Source organism: Helianthus annuus, chromosome 3, assembly GCF_002127325.2.
Source record: "Helianthus annuus cultivar XRQ/B chromosome 3, HanXRQr2.0-SUNRISE, whole genome shotgun sequence".
NCBI classification, from domain to species: Eukaryota; Viridiplantae; Streptophyta; class Magnoliopsida; order Asterales; family Asteraceae; genus Helianthus; species Helianthus annuus.
The window spans coordinates 138,551,128-138,572,351 of record NC_035435.2 but is presented as its reverse complement, the minus strand read 5'-3'; the positions used below and the strand labels follow the sequence as shown (position 1 = coordinate 138,572,351).

At 40.2% G+C, this 21,224-nt stretch overlaps 2 protein-coding genes across 2 annotated transcripts; one reads left to right on the top strand and one right to left on the bottom strand.

Moving 5' to 3' along the window:
- Nucleotides 1–709: 709 nt before the first annotated feature.
- LOC118490513 lies at nt 710–16,476 on the bottom strand. Its single transcript, XM_035988188.1, has 3 exons — nt 16,226–16,476; nt 15,424–16,124; nt 710–1,273 (listed from the first exon to the last, which is right to left on the bottom strand). Exons 2-3 carry the CDS (start codon nt 16,021–16,023, stop codon nt 710–712), a joined length of 1,164 nt encoding a protein of 387 aa, XP_035844081.1. The 5' UTR covers nt 16,024–16,124; nt 16,226–16,476.
- A 1,787-nt stretch (nt 16,477–18,263) lies between these two features.
- LOC110929504 (probable L-type lectin-domain containing receptor kinase S.7) lies at nt 18,264–20,714 on the top strand. Its single transcript, XM_022172658.2, has one exon. The coding sequence runs from the start codon at nt 18,403–18,405 to the stop codon at nt 20,560–20,562; it is 2,160 nt and encodes a 719-aa protein (XP_022028350.1). The 5' UTR covers nt 18,264–18,402; the 3' UTR covers nt 20,563–20,714.
- Nucleotides 20,715–21,224: the final 510 nt, after the last annotated feature.

The window sequence follows — 21,224 nt, the reverse complement described above, 5'->3', positions numbered from 1 at the left end:
CAAATGTTACACTCGCAATTCCACTGAAAAAATTCAATCCATCTCGTTGATCATCATCTACAATCAAACGGAGAGCAATGGCGAATCTTCACGACATCTCAACGTGGTGTGTTCGTGGTTATGCACAACATTTTGATCCGTATGGTAAGCAACTAAGAACCCAAATGTCATCTCTGTTTTAACATGATTTTTTTACAGTAATTCCACCTCTGTTTTACTTCATTTCAGTTGGTGAGCCTACAATGTTCAGCATTCACATTTTCCATGGTGGGGAGTTTATGGTTAAACCTTTGTTGAAGTATGTAAAAGCAACCATATTGATTACATAGATGCTGATGAATTCTCAGTTATTGAGTTTAACACGATGTTTAAGATGCTGCATTATCCAGAGGATGAAATTGTGTATTACCATTATAGGATTCCGGATAAAAGTTTGGAAGAAGGTATTAGGGACTGATCAGGATGTGATAGATATGTGTCAATATGTTGGTAGGATTAGAGAGATTGAGGTGTATGTTGAACATTGGACGACAAAACTTGACACATATTTTGTTTCACCTAAACCAACATCAAATGTAGTAATTGAAGAAATTGATGAAGATGCCCCATCAGTTGGGAATGTTCCTGTTCGTGCTAGAGCTAAACCTAGAGCATGTGTTAGAAGACTTGCACTAGGGTGGATGGATGAAAGTGGCCCATCAGTTGATACTCAAAATGGCAATAATGTAGCATCAGGTGTGAATGGTGTAAAGTGGCCCATCAGTTCGCTATCCTGCTCATCTTGTTGTTCACTATCTTTTGCATTTTCATTATCCTGCTCATCTTGTTGTTCACTATCTTTAAACTGCTCATCATTTACACCATTCACACCTAAGTTAATGCCACCTTCTAAGTCATTCACACCTAACTCTTTTACACCATTCACACCTGATTCTACATTATTGCCATTTTGGGTATCAACTGATGGGCCACTTTCATCCATCCACCCTAGTGCAAGTCTTCTAACACATGCTCTAGGTTTAGCTCTAGCACGAACAGGAACATTCCCAAATGATGGGGCATCTTCATCAACTTCTTCAATTACTACATTTGATGTTGGTTTAGGTGAAACAAAATATGTGTCAAGTTTTGTCGTCCAATGTTCAACATACACCTCAATCTCTCTAATCCTACCAACATATTGACACATATCTATCACATCTTGATCAGTCCCTAATACCTTCTTCCAAACTTTTATCCGGAATCCTATAATGGTAATACACAACTTCATCCTCTGGATAATGCAGCATCTTAAACATCGTGTTAAACTCAATAACTGAGAATTCATCAGCATCTATGTAATCAATATGGTTGCTTTTACCTTTTACATACTTCAACACAGGTTTAACCATAAACTCCCCACCATGGAAAATGTGAATGCTGAACATTGTAGGCTTACCAACTGAAATGAAGTAAAACAGAGGTGGAATTACTATAAAAAAATCATGTTAAAACAGAGATGACATTTGGGTTCTTAGTTGCTTACCATACGGATCAAAATGTTGTGCGTAACCACGTTGAGATGTCGTGAAGATTCGCCATTGCTCTCCGTTCGATTGTAGATGATGATCAACGAGATGGATTGAATTTTTTCAGTGGAATTGCGAGTGTAACATTTGAGGGAAAAATAGGGTTTTAATGGTGGTTGGTGAGATAAATACAGGAGCAACTGTGGGTTAATAAGTAGGGATGGACGAAAATACCCTCACGTTGGGGGACTTAACACCAGATTTAACAGACAGCAAAAAATTGGACTCAAATGGTTAAAGAAAATGATTATGGGGACTCAGGGCGTTAAACTTTTTGGTTTTGGACTCAAGTAGTTAAAATACAGGGACTCAAAAAGTAATTTACCCTAAATATAAATAGATTTTCTTTTTTCCTACAATAGCTTGCACTGCACATGTATGCTTCCCAAGGTACAGTGTTTTTTGGTTTGTTGTAAAATGTATTTTAGTTTCTTGTGAAGATTGAATTTATTAATAGCATTGTATTAGAGTATTCTTTTATTTTTATTGTGCATGTGATGTACGATATTTGGAGATTTCTCAATTTTTTTTCTTTTAGTTTTTTTTTACAATATGCTCGTCAGACAAGCATAACCTATATGAATTGAGAAACATTCCTTTTTCTGTCAAAAATTAAATCATTGCCTGTTTCTTTTGAAAGATATTTGAATTTGGTTTGCAAGTTATAGTCTTACTATTTCATGACAAAAAATTGAATTGTCGTATCAAAGTTCTTAGACTCCAAATAGTTGTAAAGTCATTTTCACTTATATATGGGGTGCCTCCTTACTAGCATTCGCACTAATTTGGACTCAAAACGGATCAGAAAGCATATAATACAATCAATATTTAGATTTAAAAAGGAAAAAAAAAAACAAAAAAAACTTAATTTAATCCTCCACCCGGTTATGTTGCATGTAATGAATTAAAGTTTGGACTTTATGTATGTCGCTTTCTGAACAAGCACATTGTCAGAATTCCCACTTTTGGGAATCGCTTTCCGTACCAGCGTATCGGAAATAAACAACCCTGACGGTCTTCAAAATTCATGTCCGGCAAACCTACAATTCCTGTTAAACATAAATCCTTCCGATACACATGGGGATACGCTGGTAGTACAAACGCATTGCCAACATATTCTGACAATACGCTGCTAGTACAAACGTATTACCTACTTTTAGAAAACTTTTCAATATTACACCATTGGTCAAAACGAGGCCAGAATTAACACCTTTCTTCCAAAAAAACATGACATGTTACCCCACCTGCTTTTCCAGGTATACTACAAAGTTAAAACACATAACTTCCCAAACATGTTTCAAGACAACAATAAAAAAGGAGCTAGCGTAATCTTGTAGTCGTTCCAAGTGTGGCACAGTTGGAATGTTGTTGAACCCAGGGGCAAACTTACATAGAGGGCGTCGGGGTCCCCGAATTCCAGTGTTTTTTCAAAAATTAATAGATCCGGTATATTAAATTTTATGAGGACTCCATACATACAATTAGGTGGACACCATAGAAAGAAAATGAAAGTTGGTGTAGTGGTAGACCCCTTCTTTACCAACAAGAGGTCATGAGTTTAATTTATAGCCCGTTTTTTATATTTGTTTTATATCTAATTCAAACCTTGTTCTGACCCGACCCGCACGAGGACCGACTAGAAAATTTTAACGTTTTATTATGAAAAAGCTGAACACCGAAAAAAATGGACCCCATTGGAAAAAAAAACCTTTGGTCCGCCATTGGTTGAACCATGACAAAACTCATGATCTATTGTGTGTTTACCAAAGAATATAAATGTTAATATGTAACATCAAACAATGTTTTAAAAAACCGGTAAATACCGGCCGGTTATACCGGTATTACCGTTTCCAGATGTAAATCTGGTACGAAACACCCCAATAAATAAGTGAAACAACATAAGGTTTGTGCCCGCGGTAAAATCCGGTATACCAGTTTGAATTGTAATACCGGTACCGGTCCAGGGTTATTTTAGTTTGGGTTGTTACTTCTTTTTATTATATATGTTACTTATCTTACGTAATTTTTATATATTATGATTATTCGTACTAAAAGTTCTTATTCAATATTGTATGAAACGAAAGTAGTTATCCTCTAGTTGATAAGGATGACGATAATAGTGAATTTCATCTTTTATGTGAGGTATTCAACACTCAAATGGCTTAAACATATCGTACACTTTCATTTAAAAGAGTTTGTTGGAAAATTGAATGATTTTCAATTGTCTTTTGGATAACTTTTTATTATGGATTTACTTTTGGATCATCTTTTATATATATATAAAATAAAAATAGATGGGGGACACGTGTCCAGTGATTAGGGCCGATGGTTCTGTGTGTTTGGCGGACTCACTGACTTATAAATTTTTGTGGTGGATATTTATACACGCTTAATTTCATTCTTCCATTTTCATTTGTTATGTTTTATACAAATGCCCTGCTGATAGGGAGGAATGCCGGTTAGGGTTTTGACGAAGATTTGCATACATGAAGCTGGAGAATGATTTACACACCGCCATGAAGCTGGAGAACCGATTGATCATCAATTGTTACTTTGTTTTTATTTAATGTAATATTATGAAATTAAATTGTTCAGCCCGTGTATTACACGGGTTATAATCTAGTAAAGTCATAAAACACCCTTAAACAAATAAAAATAAAGCCGTACATATATAAATTTAACAAGGAATATAATATAAAATCCAATAATCTTAAACTAATACACTCCAAGAAGTTAACTTAGCAAGTAAATACCTTTCTTATAAAAAAGACAAAATTGCAGGAAACAACCTTTATGTTTAGTTCAAAGTGCACTTTATATCTTTCACTATGAAATTGGAAAAAACCGACATTTATGTTCATTTTTATTACACCCTATAATCTTTAGCAATAACCACGTAAAAAAAATCAGTTAAATGGCCCCCTTACACATGAGGGCATTTAAGTCTTTTAACATATTCCCTTTATCTCACATGCCTTGCACATGAGGGCATTTAAGTCTTTTAATATATCTTTTTTAACATATTCCCTTTATAAACCAAACCCTAACCTGTGTTCTTCCCACCTCCTCTTTTCTTATTCAATTCTTATAAACCCTAGATAATGGCTTCAATATATTGCAAGTGTGGTGGCGAGGGAATAATTCTAACATCATTAACTTGTAGAAATCTAGGCAGGCGATTCCACTCATGCTCTAATTACAGGTGTCGAGCATTTCTTGGATGGATGGATGGATACATGTGTATAGTAAACAACGTTGGATAATCACCTACAATGCAAGTTAAAGATCATAATCAGTGATCAATAAATCCTTAATTTTGACCTAATACACAAAACTGGAGTGAAGAAGTACCGTATATAAGGTCTAGTGCAAGATCATCATCAGGACGACGTACTTTGTGACAATCCGCACCTTCAAGGTTAGTGTCGTCTAACCTCATAACCTAAAATCTTGTACTATTCCTTTTCACACTACGTTTTATCATACGTTACGGTGAGTGCTTGTTACTTGTTAAATCGGTTAAACACGGCTGTTGTTATAATAACGTATGTATAAGTCGATATTGTTACACACTTTGGTTCACTCGCGCGCCTCATGAGAAATCGCACACTCAACACTCTCTCTTAGCTCTTGGGCCGGTGTGCACCTTATCTCAACTCTCGTCCCAGTGTGTACCAAAGCCCAAACACAATTACACTTCAAGCGGGTTCGGTCCACTTGTTCCGATTTTATATGTATGGTTTCCATACATCTGTCATATTAACACAAGGATAAGCAAACCCCTAAACAACCCACCTCTCCCTTGAACCGCAACCGAAGTAAACCCCACGGAGGCATCATCTCCTTCAGTCGACCCTCTTGGTTAGTAGATTCGTATTTGCATTATTTATTATTTGTTTGTTCTTGTTTAATTGTAAACTCGATTAACAGACTTCTATGTATGTATGATGTTCGTGTAATTGATTATACATAGACCGGTGATAATGTTCATGATTGGATAGAGATTCAGACTTGCATGATGTTGGATAATTATTAACTCATGTTGTTAGAGTTGGATGTATATGGGATGATAATTATGACTTAGGGTTTTTGCTAGATCTAATGAATGATGTATCACATGGTTTGCCGTCAACTATCACATGGGCCACCATTCAAATTTGATGCAATCAATGTTTGACCAAAAGACCACCCATATACATCTGATTGGGCCGCACCATACAACCATGTGGCTGTCTTATCTTCAATTTGATTCCATGTGGCTAGGATAGTGATAGGGTTTTGTGAAACCAATGAGTGTTATAGTAATGATAATTGTATTGAATGATGTGATGAATGTTTAATGAGATCCTATAAATGATGTCGGTGATTTTTGTGAATTATGTGAATTAATTAATGAGAGGAATGATAACTGTTGCTTGATGATGATATGAATGATTGGTTTGTTAGTGTCCTGTGGCGGATTAAATAATAGAGATGATCTCAATAATTGATTGATAGTACATTAATTATTGATGATAACTGTTACCCAATATGCAATTAAATTAATGTGAGTTAGTGGGGGAATGTTATGAGAATGCATGGAAATTGAATAGGTAAACCGTGCACTACCTGGGCCACGCACACACGGATTGGTTTACACAGTTTTCTTTCTTGTGTTATGCACATTGGGCTTGATGGGATTGGGCTTGGTAATGCAAACTGGATAAACATTGGGCTGCATGTTACACAGAAATTGGACCACATGTTATTGAAATCATATGTAATAAGTGGGGCCGAGAACTTGTATGTAGTCTGTTTAGAAAATATTAAGTATCACATGAATTGCACATTTTGGTACCTTGGGCAATACCCAGTTGCGGGTGGCACAGGGCCAGCTCGCTTAACTGGACTTGTGTTATCAGGCCCAACATCAACAGTGCCGCACATGATATAACTTGACTAGACTTTGAATGTTTTAGATTTTTTAGTAATTGTGACACACATACATGTTTTATCTTTGGGGCCATACACGTTTGATAACTAGACTTGAAGTGTGTGCTAGCAGATTATGTATGTGTGTATATGACATGTTTGAGCGATTACATGTTAAGCGATTGTTTGGTGCTCTAGATGGATGAATAAACTGTCATGATTCGAATTACATGTGTGCGTTACGTGAGCAATAAATATGCTTGATGTGAACCATGAATACCTAAGTTAGTTGAACGCGAAAGGTGTGGTACATGTGCATGTAAAACTGACTGTTATTGGTAACCCTTTTAGGACGTGTTTGTTCAACTGAATAACAAGTAACACATCTAACCGAGCAAACCCAAGGTGAGTTCACTGCACTTTTCTAAGCATGCGTCCCGGTGGTTTGGGACATCTGGTAAACGTTTCTGAAGGGAAAACTGGGTAAACTGTTTATTTGGGATGTTGGTTATTGAACACAGTATAAATCATGTAAGACCCCATACATCTACCGTGTTGCTGAAGAAGCAACGAGGTATTTAGTTGATAGCGCTATTAGGTTTGGCACCCTCACACCGGGCCGAAAGGACGGGCGTGAACTAATTACCTGGACTTCATGACCAATGCCTAGTTAGAGGCATTGGGGTTGGGCATTCTCATCGTGTACATATAAGACCCCTTACATCTATTCAAGGTTGTTTGATACCTTGACCTCATGACCAATGTCTAGATGGAGGCATTGGGGTTGGGCATTCACATCTAGTCGCCACATACGGTAATCGAGTTAATAACAACATCAAAACAAATTATTGAACCATTGAACTGTTGAACTGTTTTATACACATACCTGGTAACTAAACACGTTAACAAAACTTTGAACTCACCAGCGTCGTCTGACACACTTGTTTGCATGCTTGTAGGTCGTTAGATGTCTTGCATTGGAACTTGCTGTCTGGGATGCTGGAGTGGTCATGGGTCGAGATACATGGAATCGCAACACAAGACTAATGGTTTATAAACACTTAACGAATGAATTATGCTTCCGCTGTATACTGTGAGTTGCTTGTAACGTTGTAACACTTAATGTCAATAAATGAAAGTTTTATTTAATTATTATGCGAAGTTCAATGTGATTGGTGGCTTGGATCCTGGTACGTCACACGCCCCGCGGTAATTCTGTATGTGGTATTTTGGGGGTGTGACAGATTGGTATCAGAGCCACTGGTTATAGTGAACTTGGTTTTAAAACATTTTTATAAAACCAGACTATAACCGAACAGTTCTGAACACGCGAATACGACCATGACACTCAGCTCCAGATTGCAAGGTTCGTCTCTCGTATACCCGTTATATTGCGTAACTGGTGAACACTTACATATGATATTGCATGTGATTGCACGTTTAGCACAACAGTATGAATTCCTGTATTACTTGCACGTGTTATATGACTGATAGGGTGGTATTTCCCTAAACATTTGTGACTTGCGTTTCGTAATGCTCTTTGTTTGCTACTTGAGTTGAGGAACCATTTGACATGAGTTAGGAGGAGCTGAGATGAGCATGCAAATCACAATATTATTGTGGGTGCACACATAATAATAATGTGGGGTGCATGTGAGTCCCAGTGAGGCTTAACAAGTGAAAAAGGGGTTCCGTTCCGTTATTTGATCGATGTGAAACACAACAGTCTATAAAAGTCGTAGTAGTGATTGTCTCTTACTTAAACGCGATCCTTTCACTCCACTCTGAATCCTTACGAATCTCGATGCTATCGAGTATTACCTGAACGCCCATCTGAACGCCTAGCGAACTGTGTAGAATGTTAGGTGCTTGTACGAACATCCCTGAGTTGGATGTTGCAGCGTCGAATGATTGGACGATACCTTTTCACTCCTTTTCATTGGTTGGAACTCAATGTGCCGACGTCGTAGACCCCGGAGTACGACCACTTCTGCAACACTCTGGAAACATATCGTGTATTACTCAGTCAACTTGCAAGAATGATGGACAAAAGGATGAACGTAGTGCCTTACCAACCTCAGTATTAGAACGACCCCGATTACCAGCAACGAACTCCAGCAGATTGACCTCGACCGATTCCTTAACCCTAGTAAGCGACTTATGGGAGTCGACTCTTACGAATCAATCGGGACACGGAATGTGTAACTTCGCACGCAGTGAGTAGTGCCTTAGGACGCGACATGGAATGGGACTAGATGGACCCTGTTGTTGAAAGATCATAGGGCCCCGTTTTAAGCAACGACAGTAGAGGCAACGGTCACGGCGACATCAAGGAACTCGTAATCATTGCTTACAGTATGGAAACGAAGTTAACCTCGACAAGGATTGACTGTGTTAAGTCAAAGTGCCAACATCCAATGGAACAAAGACGGTACTAGGAATTCTCGCAACTAAGACAACAACACTGGAAATGATGCTTACAGAAGGGCATTTAGGAATGGCGTAGGTGACGCCAGGCCTAATAGCAGCATGGTAGCTTGTATAAGTAGCCCTGTTATGGTCAACCCTGATATTTCTTGAAACCGGACTTGTTGTGGCAGCAAAGCATGGCAAGTCAAATGAAACCTCATATGTCCGCTGGGATGTAAACTCGACCTTATGGGATAAGTGTTCGACGTCAACCCTCCTTCCACTACCTTTGATGGTTGCAATACAGTAGTTAGTGTGGATTGGTTATCCAGAGATCGCGCAGATACACCAGTGAGGAGAAAATTTTGTGTGGAGAATCGTTATTTGATCTAAAGCGTCATAGTGGTGCAAAGGTTAGCGCCATTTCAGCTATGCAGAGCAGAAGTATCTACGGAGGGATTACTCCGCTATACTAACAACCGTTACTGATGTTAGAGCCAAGGAAGCAGAGGATCGAGGATCCACCAATCATTCGTGATTCCTTTCGGTGTGCTACCCAAGGAACTTTCCGTTTACTTCAACAACTGTTAGGCGAAATCTCAGTCTGATCTCGCGCCAGAGGCAACCCTGACTGCACGCACTCTTACCGTCTTGCACCAGGAGGGTTGCAAGAGCTGTCTAATCAACTGCAGGAATTGTTGAACATGAGTTTTGTCGGACCTAGCTTTTCGCATTGGGGAGCCCAAGTTATATCCGTGAAGATAAGCCTTTTCGTATGTGTACTGATTTTCAAGAACTCAGTAAGGTTACAGTTGAGAACCGTTTGCCACGACCATATATTGACAACCTGACGACCAGTTGCGGGGGTCGAGCTTCCATTCGAGGATTGGCTAACGAACGAACTAGCATCAGATGGAAGTCCACCGGGAGAATGCTCTTAGGACGGCATATCAAACGCAATGCGACCAGTGCGACTTGTACACCATGACCATCGAGATAATCAACACACCAGCAGCTTATGGACCACAAGAATCGATCGTGTTTATTGATGACGTTTCGGGTCATTTCCTGGAGGAAGGGACATTATGGACGATATCTGTATCTTATCTTAGAGCTCCTGAGGGAGGAGTCATTACATGTGAAGTCTTATTAAATGTAACATCTAGATTTGAAAGATGCATTTCGATCATGTAACCAACGAAGTGGGAATACGCGTGGATCGTGCTACGATCCATTTTGTTAGAAACTGGTTGACACCAAAGATTCCTTCGGGGGTACAACAATTTCTTAGTTTCGGTAGATGCTGTTGTAGAATCATCACAGGATTTTCGAAGATCGTGCAGCTTAACTCCCTTAAGCACAGTAGGGTGTTGTGTTCGTGGGAGACAAAACAGGAGAACATCTTTTCAGCTTTCGAATCCCAGCTCTGCAATACACTAAGCATCATCTTCGCCCGAGGGTACGAGTGATCTACTGGTATACCTTAAGGGTTCGAATCAGAGTCCCAGCTACACATCGATACAACACGAGAAGGTGATGGCTTACGTAGTAGATTTACAGGAAGAAGTACACGAGACCCAACCTGCGGTGGAACCCATGGTCTTTAGGATTTGAGTTGGAGGCATTACTTGGACGGTACCAAATGTATTACCTAGGCCGATCACAAGGGCCTCCCGTATCCCTTTGTTTCGAGGGAGCTAAATCATGCAATGACATCGCTGGAGGGAACTTTCGAATGATTGCGACTGTGGAACCCGAGAGTGCATGCGCCTTGCAGCTCACTATCGACTCTAACTTACCTGATCAGACTCGCTCTGTTAGAACGGGAAGAGGATTTTCAAGTTGAACCCATGCGGGGCATGGAGAAGCAACCTTTGGCAGGACGGACGATATTCGCTACCTCAAGGAACGAGTGTGGATCTCATTATATGGCAACTTTAGGCAACTTGTGATGGGCAAAGCACACCAGCATCGATATTCTAGATGTATGGATTTTTATGAGAGACAGTAGGATTTATAAACCTTGTACTGGTAATCAGGCATGAAGGCCCACCTAGCTAGGTATGGGAATGATGTTTGACTTGTGGGAAAGTCAAGGTGAAGTATTAGCAACCAGAAACACCCATATGGAAATGAGAACCGACTACCATGGATTTTTTCACTGAGTTACCTAGAACTCGAACCGGAAACAATATCACCTGGGTGATCGTTGATTGTCTCACATTACCAGAACACTTTCTTGCAATCAAGGAAACTGGCGAGTCTCCACGGCTGGGAATGTACCTCTGAGAGAGGCGGCTTTTAGGCACGATGTGCAAACTCCTGTTACCTTTGATTTTGAGCTATACCTGAATTATGGCAGGCAATACACAACACCCTTGGCTTACATCTAGACATGAGCATTACTTACCACTGTAGGACGACGAGCAGAGTAACGAACCATCCGGACACATGATGACATGTTGCGAGCATGTGCGTGATTGACTTTAGCAAACATTTGGAAGGTCGCTTATCTTTGGGTATACAGCCGTTACCGTTTTAGTATGCATACAGATCTATTTGAGGCATTGTGTGGATGATAATGCCAACCTTCTTGTTGGACTAAGGTGGATGACAACCTAATCATGGATCCAGGACTTATACTCGAAACTCTTGGGAAGATTGCTTAGATCGGAAATCGTTTGATGGCAACGTGTGACTGTCAGGAAAGCTGATGAGCTTAGGAAACTCTGGAAGTTCGATGTAGGCTAACGTGTTATAATTGAACGTCTCACCCTGAGAGGGTGCGGTACGCTATGGAAAATCGTGGCAAGCTTAGTTCACGATGCGTCGAGACATTCGAATCTCTAAAACGAATCGGTGACATGGCCCTCAAACTCGAGTTAACTGACGGATTGGATAACATTCGTGATGAAGTTTATGCCTAGAATATAAGGCAGTGTTTGTCCGACGAAACCCTTGTGATACCCTTATTAATCAGATTTTAATCGTGAGAGTTCGTTAGAACTCAAGAAGTGGATCTGAGTTCACGTAGGAACGTAATAATCAATGTAAGCTCTAGCATCCTCGGTTGTTCAAACGGTTTAAGTAACTCCTGATGTCATTGGCAAATTTCGGGACGAAATTTCTTTCAAGTTGGGGATGATGTGGTACCCGCGGAAAATCCACCGTTATCCTAAGCCTGATCTATCACCTCGCTGCTTTCTGGGATTACTTATCAAATTTCGGGACGAAATTTCTTTCAAGTTGGGGATGATGTGACAATCCGCACCTTCAAGGTTAGTGTCGTCTAACCTCATAACCTAAAATCTTGTACTATTCCTTTTCACACTACGTTTTATCATACGTTACGGTGAGTGCTTGTTACTTGTTAAATCGGTTAAACACGGCTGTTGTTATAATAACGTATGTATAAGTCGATATTGTTACACACTTTGGTTCACTCGCGCGCCTCATGAGAAATCGCACACTCAACACTCTCTCTTAGCTCTTGGGCCGGTGTGCACCTTATCTCAACTCTCGTCCCAGTGTGTACCAAAGCCCAAACACAATTACACTTCAAGCGGGTTCGGTCCACTTGTTCCGATTTTATATGTATGGTTTCCATACATCTGTCATATTAACACAAGGATAAGCAAACCCCTAAACAACCCACCTCTCCCTTGAACCGCAACCGAAGTAAACCCCACGGAGGCATCATCTCCTTCAGTCGACCCTCTTGGTTAGTAGATTCGTATTTGCATTATTTGTTATTTGTTTGTTCTTGTTTAATTGTAAACTCGATTAACAGACTTCTATGTATGTATGATGTTCGTGTAATTGATTATACATAGATCGGTGATAATGTTCATGATTGGATAGAGATTCAGACTTGCATGATGTTGGATAATTATTAACTCATGTTGTTAGAGTTGGATGTATATGGGATGATAATTATGACTTAGGGTTTTTGCTAGATCTAATGAATGATGTATCACATGGTTTGCCGTCAACTATCACATGGGCCACCATTCAAATTTGATGCAATCAATGTTTGACCAAAAGACCACCCATATACATCTGATTGGGCCGCACCATACAACCATGTGGCTGTCTTATCTTCAATTTGATTCCATGTGGCTAGGATAGTGATAGGGTTTTGTGAAACCAATGAGTGTTATAGTAATGATAATTGTATTGAATGATGTGATGAATGTTTAATGAGATCCTATAAATGATGTCGGTGATTTTTGTGAATTATGTGAATTAATTAATGAGAGGAATGATAACTGTTGCTTGATGATGATATGAATGATTGGTTTGTTAGTGTCCTGTGGCGGATTAAATAATAGAGATGATCTCAATAATTGATTGATAGTACATTAATTGTTGATGATAACTGTTACCCAATATGCAATTAAATAATGTGAGTTAGTGGGGGAATGTTATGAGAATGCATGTAAATTGAATAGGTAAACCGTGCACTACCTGGGCCACGCACACATGGATTGGTTTACACAGTTTTCTTTCTTGTGTTATGCACATTGGGCTTGATGGGATTGGGCTTGGTAATGCAAACTGGATAAACATTGGGCTGCATGTTACACAGAAATTGGACCACATGTTATTGAAATCATATGTAATAATTGGGGCCGAGAACTTGTATGTAGTCTGTTTAGAAAATATTAAGTATCACATGAATTGCACATTTTGGTACCTTGGGCAATACCCAGTTGCGGGTGGCACAGGGCCAGCTCGCTTGACTGGACTTGTGTTATCAGGCCCAACATCAACAGTGCCGCACATGATATAACTTGACTAGACTTTGAATGTTTTAGATTTTTTAGTAATTGTGACACACATACATGTTTTATCTTTGGGGCCATACACGTTTGATAACTAGACTTGAAGTGTGTGCTAGCAAATTATGTATGTGTGTATATGACATGTTTGAGCGATTACATGTTAAGCGATTGTTTGGTGCTCTAGATGGATGAATAAACTGTCATGATTCGAATTACATGTGTGCGTTACGTGAGCAATAAATATGCTTGATGTGAACCATGAATACCTAAGTTAGTTGAACGCGAAAGGTGTGGTACATGTGCATGTAAAACTGACTGTTATTGGTAACCCTTTTAGGACGTGTTTGTTCAACTGAATAACAAGTAACACATCTAACCGAGCAAACCCAAGGTGAGTTCACTGCACTTTTCTAAGCATGCGTCCCGGTGGTTTGGGACATCTGGTAAACGTTTCTGAAGGGAAAACTGGGTAAACTGTTTATTTGGGATGTTGGTTATTGAACACAGTATAAATCATGTAAGACCCCATACATCTACCGTGTTGCTGAAGAAGCAACGAGGTATTTAGTTGATAGCGCTATTAGGTTTGGCACCCTCACACCGGGCCGAAAGGACGGGCGTGAACTAATTACCTGGACTTCATGACCAATGCCTAGTTAGAGGCATTGGGGTTGGGCATTCTCATCGTGTACATATAAGACCCCTTACATCTATTCAAGGTTGTTTGATACCTTGACCTCATGACCAATGTCTAGATGGAGGCATTGGGGTTGGGCATTCACATCTAGTCGCCACATACGGTAATCGAGTTAATAACAACATCAAAACAAATTATTGAACCATTGAACTGTTGAACTGTTTTATACACATACCTGGTAACTAAACACGTTAACAAAACTTTGAACTCACCAGCGTCGTCTGACACACTTGTTTGCATGCTTGTAGGTCGTTAGATGTCTTGCATTGGAACTTGCTGTCTGGGATGCTGGAGTGGTCATGGGTCGAGATACATGGAATCGCAACACAAGACTAATGGTTTATAAACACTTAACCAATGAATTATGCTTCCGCTGTATACTGTGAGTTGCTTGTAACGTTGTAACACTTAATGTCAATAAATGAAAGTTTTATTTAATTATTATGCGAAGTTCAATGTGATTGGTGGCTTGGATCCTAGTACGTCACACGCCCCGCGGTAATTCTGTATGTGGTATTTTGGGGGTGTGACATACTTAAATCGGATCAGGATCCATTTCACCTCTGTTATGATCGATTGTGACGAAGATGTGGGTTTTACGATTGTTTTGGGTGGGAATTTGATAAGTTTGTTACAAGGGGGGATTTTGTTAGACCATGTGTAGTGGTAACAACTTATAATGCCCCCACCATGGGGCATTATCCGACACGTGGCGTCATAGTCAGCAATGGGGCACTATAGCAAAAGTGGCGTAGTGGGGCATTATGCCAATAACCCCCATTCAAGCATTTTTCAATTTTTTTAAACTTAAATACTTCATTAAATAAAAAAAAAATACAATACTAGAAATAAAAAAAAAACATCCGATTAAATTAAAAAAAAAACACTAGTTTTCGTCTTCGTTTTCTTCACCCTCGCCAACTTCGTCTTCTTCGTCCTCCGTTTCTTCCTCTCCCTCAGGTGGTACATACCGAACCGACCATGCGTGGTGTACCAAATCAACCATTAACTGGGAATGGTACAGTTCGTAACGCAACTCTCGCGCATTATTCACTCTTTCTTCCATTGACGCCTGTGGATGCTCCTGTTGAACGGCTTCTGGCACATAATTCTGGCATATCGCCTTTCCTTCGTCTTCCAAAATCATGTTGTGCATGATTATACAAGCGTACATAGCATCTCTCATTTTTTGCTTGCTCCATGCACGACAAGGATTTCTCAAGTATTGCCAGCGTTGTTTAAGAACCCCAAAGCATCTCTCAATGTCTTTTCGTGAAGACTCTTGAACCTTTTTAAAGTATGTTCTTTTCTCATCAATAGGATCACTATACGTCTTCACGAAAATCGAATACCTAGGATAAATTCCGTCGCTCAAATAATATCCATGAGGGTAGTAGTTTCCATTTGCGTAAAACGACGCTTTTGGAGCTTTGCCAGAAATCCACTCCTCTAACAACGGCGATTGTTCAAAAACATTGATATCATTGCATGACCCGACCACGCCAAAGTAAGCCGACCAAACCCAAAGGTCCTGTGAAGCAACCGCCTGAAGAATAATAGTGGGTCCTTTTTGGTCACCACGTGTGTGTTGGCCTCGCCATGCAGTCGGGCAGTTATCCCAACGCCAATGCATGCAATCTATGCTCCCGATCATACCAGGCAAACCGTGCTCGGCATTATGTACCTCGTAGATCTTTTGAAGGTCCTCCCATGTAGGCGTTCTAAGATAACGCGCACCGTACACATCAATTATACCTTTATAAAAAAAATATAGACAAACATAAGATTCAAAAAAAAAAAATCTAAGCATACTCGTCGTTTAAAAAAAAAATAAAAGTAAAGTATAAGAATTGTACCGCGACAAAAATGTTACAAGCTATCTCGTGTTGTTTTCTCCGCCATTTTTAGATACTCGTCGTTGATGTCGGTAGTGTTACCATAAGCAAGGATTCGTAATGCCGACGTACACTTTTGGATACCGGTAAATCCAAGTGCCCCTCTCGCATCCGGTTTTTGTTTAAAATAATCGTAGTTGGCTTCCAAGTCGTTGACTATGCGTAGAAACAACCGCTTACTCATTCGGAAACGACGCCTAAAAAATTCGTTTGAAAATGTCGGTGCCTCGTCAAAATAGTCTTTCATCAAACGATCGTGTGCCGCGCGTCGGTCTCGTTCAACATAGCCTCTTTTACTTTTTTGTGCTTGGGGCCGACAAGAATGCTTGACATATCTCACCGCTAGTTGACATGCACTCGTAACCGCCTCTTGCTCAAGCTCCTCATCGGTCGAACCATTGCCATCCGCAAAATACTCATTGTAGTAAAAATTTACCATGGATGAAGAACTAGGAGAATCCATCAAGTTTTTATAAAAATGGTTGGATTTTTTAGAGAGGTTTTGAGATTGTTTTTGTTGAAAATGAATGAGTTTTGGTTGTTTATATATATATATATATATATATATATAGGGTAAGGTTCATGCGAGAACCACCTTATTGCGAGAACCGCGAGAACCAATGTGAACACAACCTAAAATAGCTAAAAAAACCTAACCCCCACCCCCACCCCCCAAAAACCTAAACCCCCCACCCCAAAAAAAAACCTAACCCCCCCCCCCCCCAAGCTAAATGCTAAAAACTAAAACCCTCAAAAAACCCTCAAAAAACCTACCCCCCCCAAAACCTAAACCCCCCTCCCCCACCCCCCAAAAACCTAAACCCCCCCCCCCCCAAAGCTAAAATGCTAAAAACTAAACCCCCAAAAAACCTAAAAAATCTAAAAAAAAATCTAAAAAAAATCTAAATTTTTTTTTTATTTTTTTACTATTTTTTATGTTCAAATCGCTACTTTTAGTACCCAAAAAAAAATTAAAAATTTTTTTTGGATACTAAAAGTAGAGATTTTTATATAAAAAATAGTAAAAAAATAAAAAAAAAATTTTTGGGTGTTTTTTAGATTTTTTTTAGGTATTACTGTTTGCGTTCACACTGGTTCTCGCGGTTCTCGCAATAAAGGGTGGTTCCTAACGGATCTTTGTCCTATATATATATATAATAGGTTTAAAAAAAAAATTAAAACAACTAGCCGTTAGAAACTAGCCGTTTGATTGGTTGGTTGAAATTGAGCGAGCGTTTTAATTTAAACGCCGGGGGACTTTTTTTTTCGAAAATCACGCCCTATAACGCCTACCGTAATGGTAGGCGGGGCGTTATAGGGCGTTATAAAGCAAAAATTTAAAAAAAAAAACGTCCCACTATGGGCGGTCTTATAAGTGAATAGTTGAATACAAAGGGTATAAATACAATTTTCGTTTAAAAAGGGATTTATTAAAAGACTTAAATGCCCTTATGTATAAGGCATGTGAGTCCATTTAATTGAAATTTTTGACATGGTTAGTGCTAAAGGTTATGATGTGTCATAAAAAATGAACATAAAAGTTGGTTTTTGCCGATTTCATATTGTATGACAAAGGTTGTTTTCTGCAATTTTGTTAAAAAAAAAAGCATAAAATAAACAAGTACGCCGTCGTTTTAGTAGCATGCAAATATACAATTACAAACCCTTTAGAGGACCCGGGGTGGTAGCGTGATGGCATAGTTTCACGAGTGAAACTTTGTGGAACACCGCCGCCACCCAAAGTTTCACCCACAAAATTTTATAACGCGTGAACTACATAACGCGTTGTAAACTTCAAAAGTCCAACTGTTGCCCACCCTTTTTGACCATTTTTTGGAACTTTGTGTATTGAGGAGTTGTACTCTAGTGCTAAGGAGTTGTACATTGATGTAATAAAAATAAAAAGGTTGTGAAAGGTTGTGAGTGATGACCATTTCCACTAAAAAAGGTTGTGAGTGATGGAAATAATGGTTGATGACATGGCAGAACCTGATTGGATGTTGTGAGTGATGGAATTGGGTGTGAGTTATCCCACCCCTACCCCCCTTACACATACGTTATTCCAACCGCTTTTAACCATCAATGAAACCACTTAAAACCCCACCACCGTAACCCACCGTAACCCACCATAATCCACCATGACCCCATCAAAACAACTAGTTTTCTTGACACTCCTCACACTCAACCTCATACCCCACCCATCAACCGCACACCCACGAACCATCTCCTTCCAATTCCCACCATTCCCCCTCCAAAACCTCACCCTCCTCGGCGACTCTCACCTCCGCACCACCGCCGCCGCCGTCACCCTCGACTCCCACTTCCCCTCTTCCTCCTCCGGCACCCTCATCTACACAGCCCCAATCCGCTTCACCGACAACCGCACCAACTCCACCACTTCATTCTCCACCAAATTCTCATTCTCAATCCTCGCCGCCGCCCCCGCCGGAGGCGGCGGCGGCTTATCGTTCTTCATCTCGCCGGAAAACCGCACTCTCGGGTCACCCGGTGGGTACTTGGGTCTTGTAAACTCATCCCAATTAACCCAAAATAAGTTCATTGCAATCGAATTCGATACTAGGTTCGACCCGCATTTCAACGACCCGAATGCGAATCATGTCGGGTTGGATATCGATAGCTTGAATTCGATCGAAACAGCCGATTGTAGTTCGGTTGGGATCGATTTGAGGACCGGGGTTTCGTTCACTTCTTGGATTGATTACTATCATGATCGGAATAATGTTCAAGTGTTCTTGACCCGTGGGTCGGGTTTTAAACCCGAAAACCCGCTTTTGAATGTAACCATTGATCTTTCAATCTATTTTCAAGAGATCATGTATTTGGGGTTTTCCGGATCAACCGAAGGAAGCCAAGAGACACATTCGATCGAAAATTGGAGCTTTAGATCGTTCGGGATCAAACGATTCAACCCGAGAATGGTTAATCCGCACAATGTGAGTACCAACGCGGTCCCCATTCGATCTCCTAACCGTTGGAACAATAACCGTAAGAAGACTTTCGGGCTCGGGTTCGGTCTTGAAGTTTCGGGCTCGGTATTCATCTTGGCGGGAATGGTCGTTTTCGGTTATGTTTCCGTTAAGAAATGGCGGGAAATGAAAACAGAAATGAACATAAAAGCGGAAGTGAAAAGAAACCCAAGAGAGTTTAGTTACAAAGAGCTAAAGACTGCAACAAATAACTTCCATTCGAGTCAGATCATCGGCCACGGGTCGTTCGGGACGGTTTACAAGGCGTTTATATTGTCGTCCGGGACACCCGCGGCCGTGAAGCGATCGTTGAGATCGCGTGAGGCGAAAAGCGAGTTCTTGGCGGAGTTATCGGCGATCGCAGGTTTACGGCACAAGAACCTTGTTCAGTTGCTTGGATGGTGTGTGAAAAAGGGTGAGTTGTTGCTAGTTTATGAGTTAATGCCATATGGAAGTATTGATAGTGTGTTGTATAAAGATCCGGATCATTGGGGGTTTTTAAAGTGGATACATAGGTATAAAATTGCTATTGGGTTAGCTTCAGTTTTGGCTTATTTGCATCAAGAATGTGATAAGTTGGTGATCCATAGGGACATAAAGTCGAGTAATGTGATGTTGGATGCGAATTTAAATGCGCGGTTAGGCGATTTCGGGCTGGCTAAGTTGATCGATCATAACAAGAGCCCGGTTTCGACTCTCACGGCTGGAACGGCAGGGTATCTGGCTCCGGAGTATCTACATTGCGGTAAAGCGACCGATAAGACGGACGTGTATAGCTACGGGGTGGTGGTGTTGGAGGTTTGTTGCGGTCGAAGACCGATTGAGAGGGAAATCGGGGGTCCGAATATGGTGAATTTGGTGGATTGGGTGTGGGATTTGCATACGAAAGGGGAGGTTTTGGGCGCGATTGATAAGCGGCTTAATGGAGAGTTTGATGAGGCGGAAGCGAGGAGGCTTTTGATGGTCGGGTTGAGTTGTGTGAACCCGCGAAGTGATATGAGGCCGTCGATGAGGCGGGTGCTTCAGGTTTTGAACCGTGAGGCGGAGGAGACTGAGGTGCCGAGTGTGAAACCGAAGGTGAGTTTTTCGAGCGGTATGCCTTTGAGTGTGGAGGATCTTATGCGTTGCGAAGAACATGTTCAGGCTTTGAACCGTGAGGCGGAGGAGAGTGAGGTGCCGAATTTGAAGCCTAATGTGAGTTTTTCGAGCAACATATCGTTGAGTGTCGAGGATCTTGTGCGTTGCGAAGAACATGATGAACGCGAAGAAGGAGATGGTTCGGATTGTGGATTCGAGATCCGTATTGATTAGAAGGTTTGAGTTTTGGTGTTGATTACGTACAGTTTTGAAGGTTGATTTGTTGTTGATCATGTACATTTTCTTTGAAGGTTTGATTAGTAGGTTTATTGAATAATTTTGTAAATTGACAACATTCATCACAATCAAGTGACAAATTGCATAAAGTGATACACCCATTTATAATTGTGCAAATCTAATTTTACATTTTATAATGGTCCATATTTTAAATTTGGTTTTTTTCGAAGTAGTAACATGTTCAATCTTGTACACTAACATTAGTGAATAGTATGTTGTATTAGGTTTTATACCTGTCATTCAATATTAGTCGGGATCATGGGTATACTTAGGTAGCGTTCGTTTCATGGAATGGAATGGAATGGAATTAGGAAGTTTTTCTTTGTAAAATTGATCTCGGTTGGGGGAGGGAGGAATTTGAAATCCCATGAATTTCTTTAATCAATGAAATTTGTGACTATTTCAACATTCCATTCCATTCCTTCATTAGAGTGAAGGATTTCTAAGGAATGTTGAAATAGTCACAAATTTCATTGATTAAAGAAATTCATGGGATTTCAAATTCCTCCCTCCCCCAACCAAGATCAATTTTACAAAGAAAAAATTCCTAATTCCATTCCATTCCATTCCATGAAACGAACGCTACCTTAGGGGACCGT

Excerpts from the sequence above, each read along its gene's own strand:
- LOC118490513 (XM_035988188.1), bottom strand. The coding sequence starts at position 16,023 with ATGATCGGGAGCATAGATTGCATGCATTGGCGTTGGGATAACTGCCCG. Across the intron at positions 1,274-15,423 it reads AGGCGTCAATGGAAGAAAGA|AGGATGAAGTTGTGTATTAC; the intron begins GTGAATAATGCG and ends TGCATTATCCAG.
- LOC110929504 (XM_022172658.2), top strand. The coding sequence starts at position 18,403 with ATGACCCCATCAAAACAACTAGTTTTCTTGACACTCCTCACACTCAAC.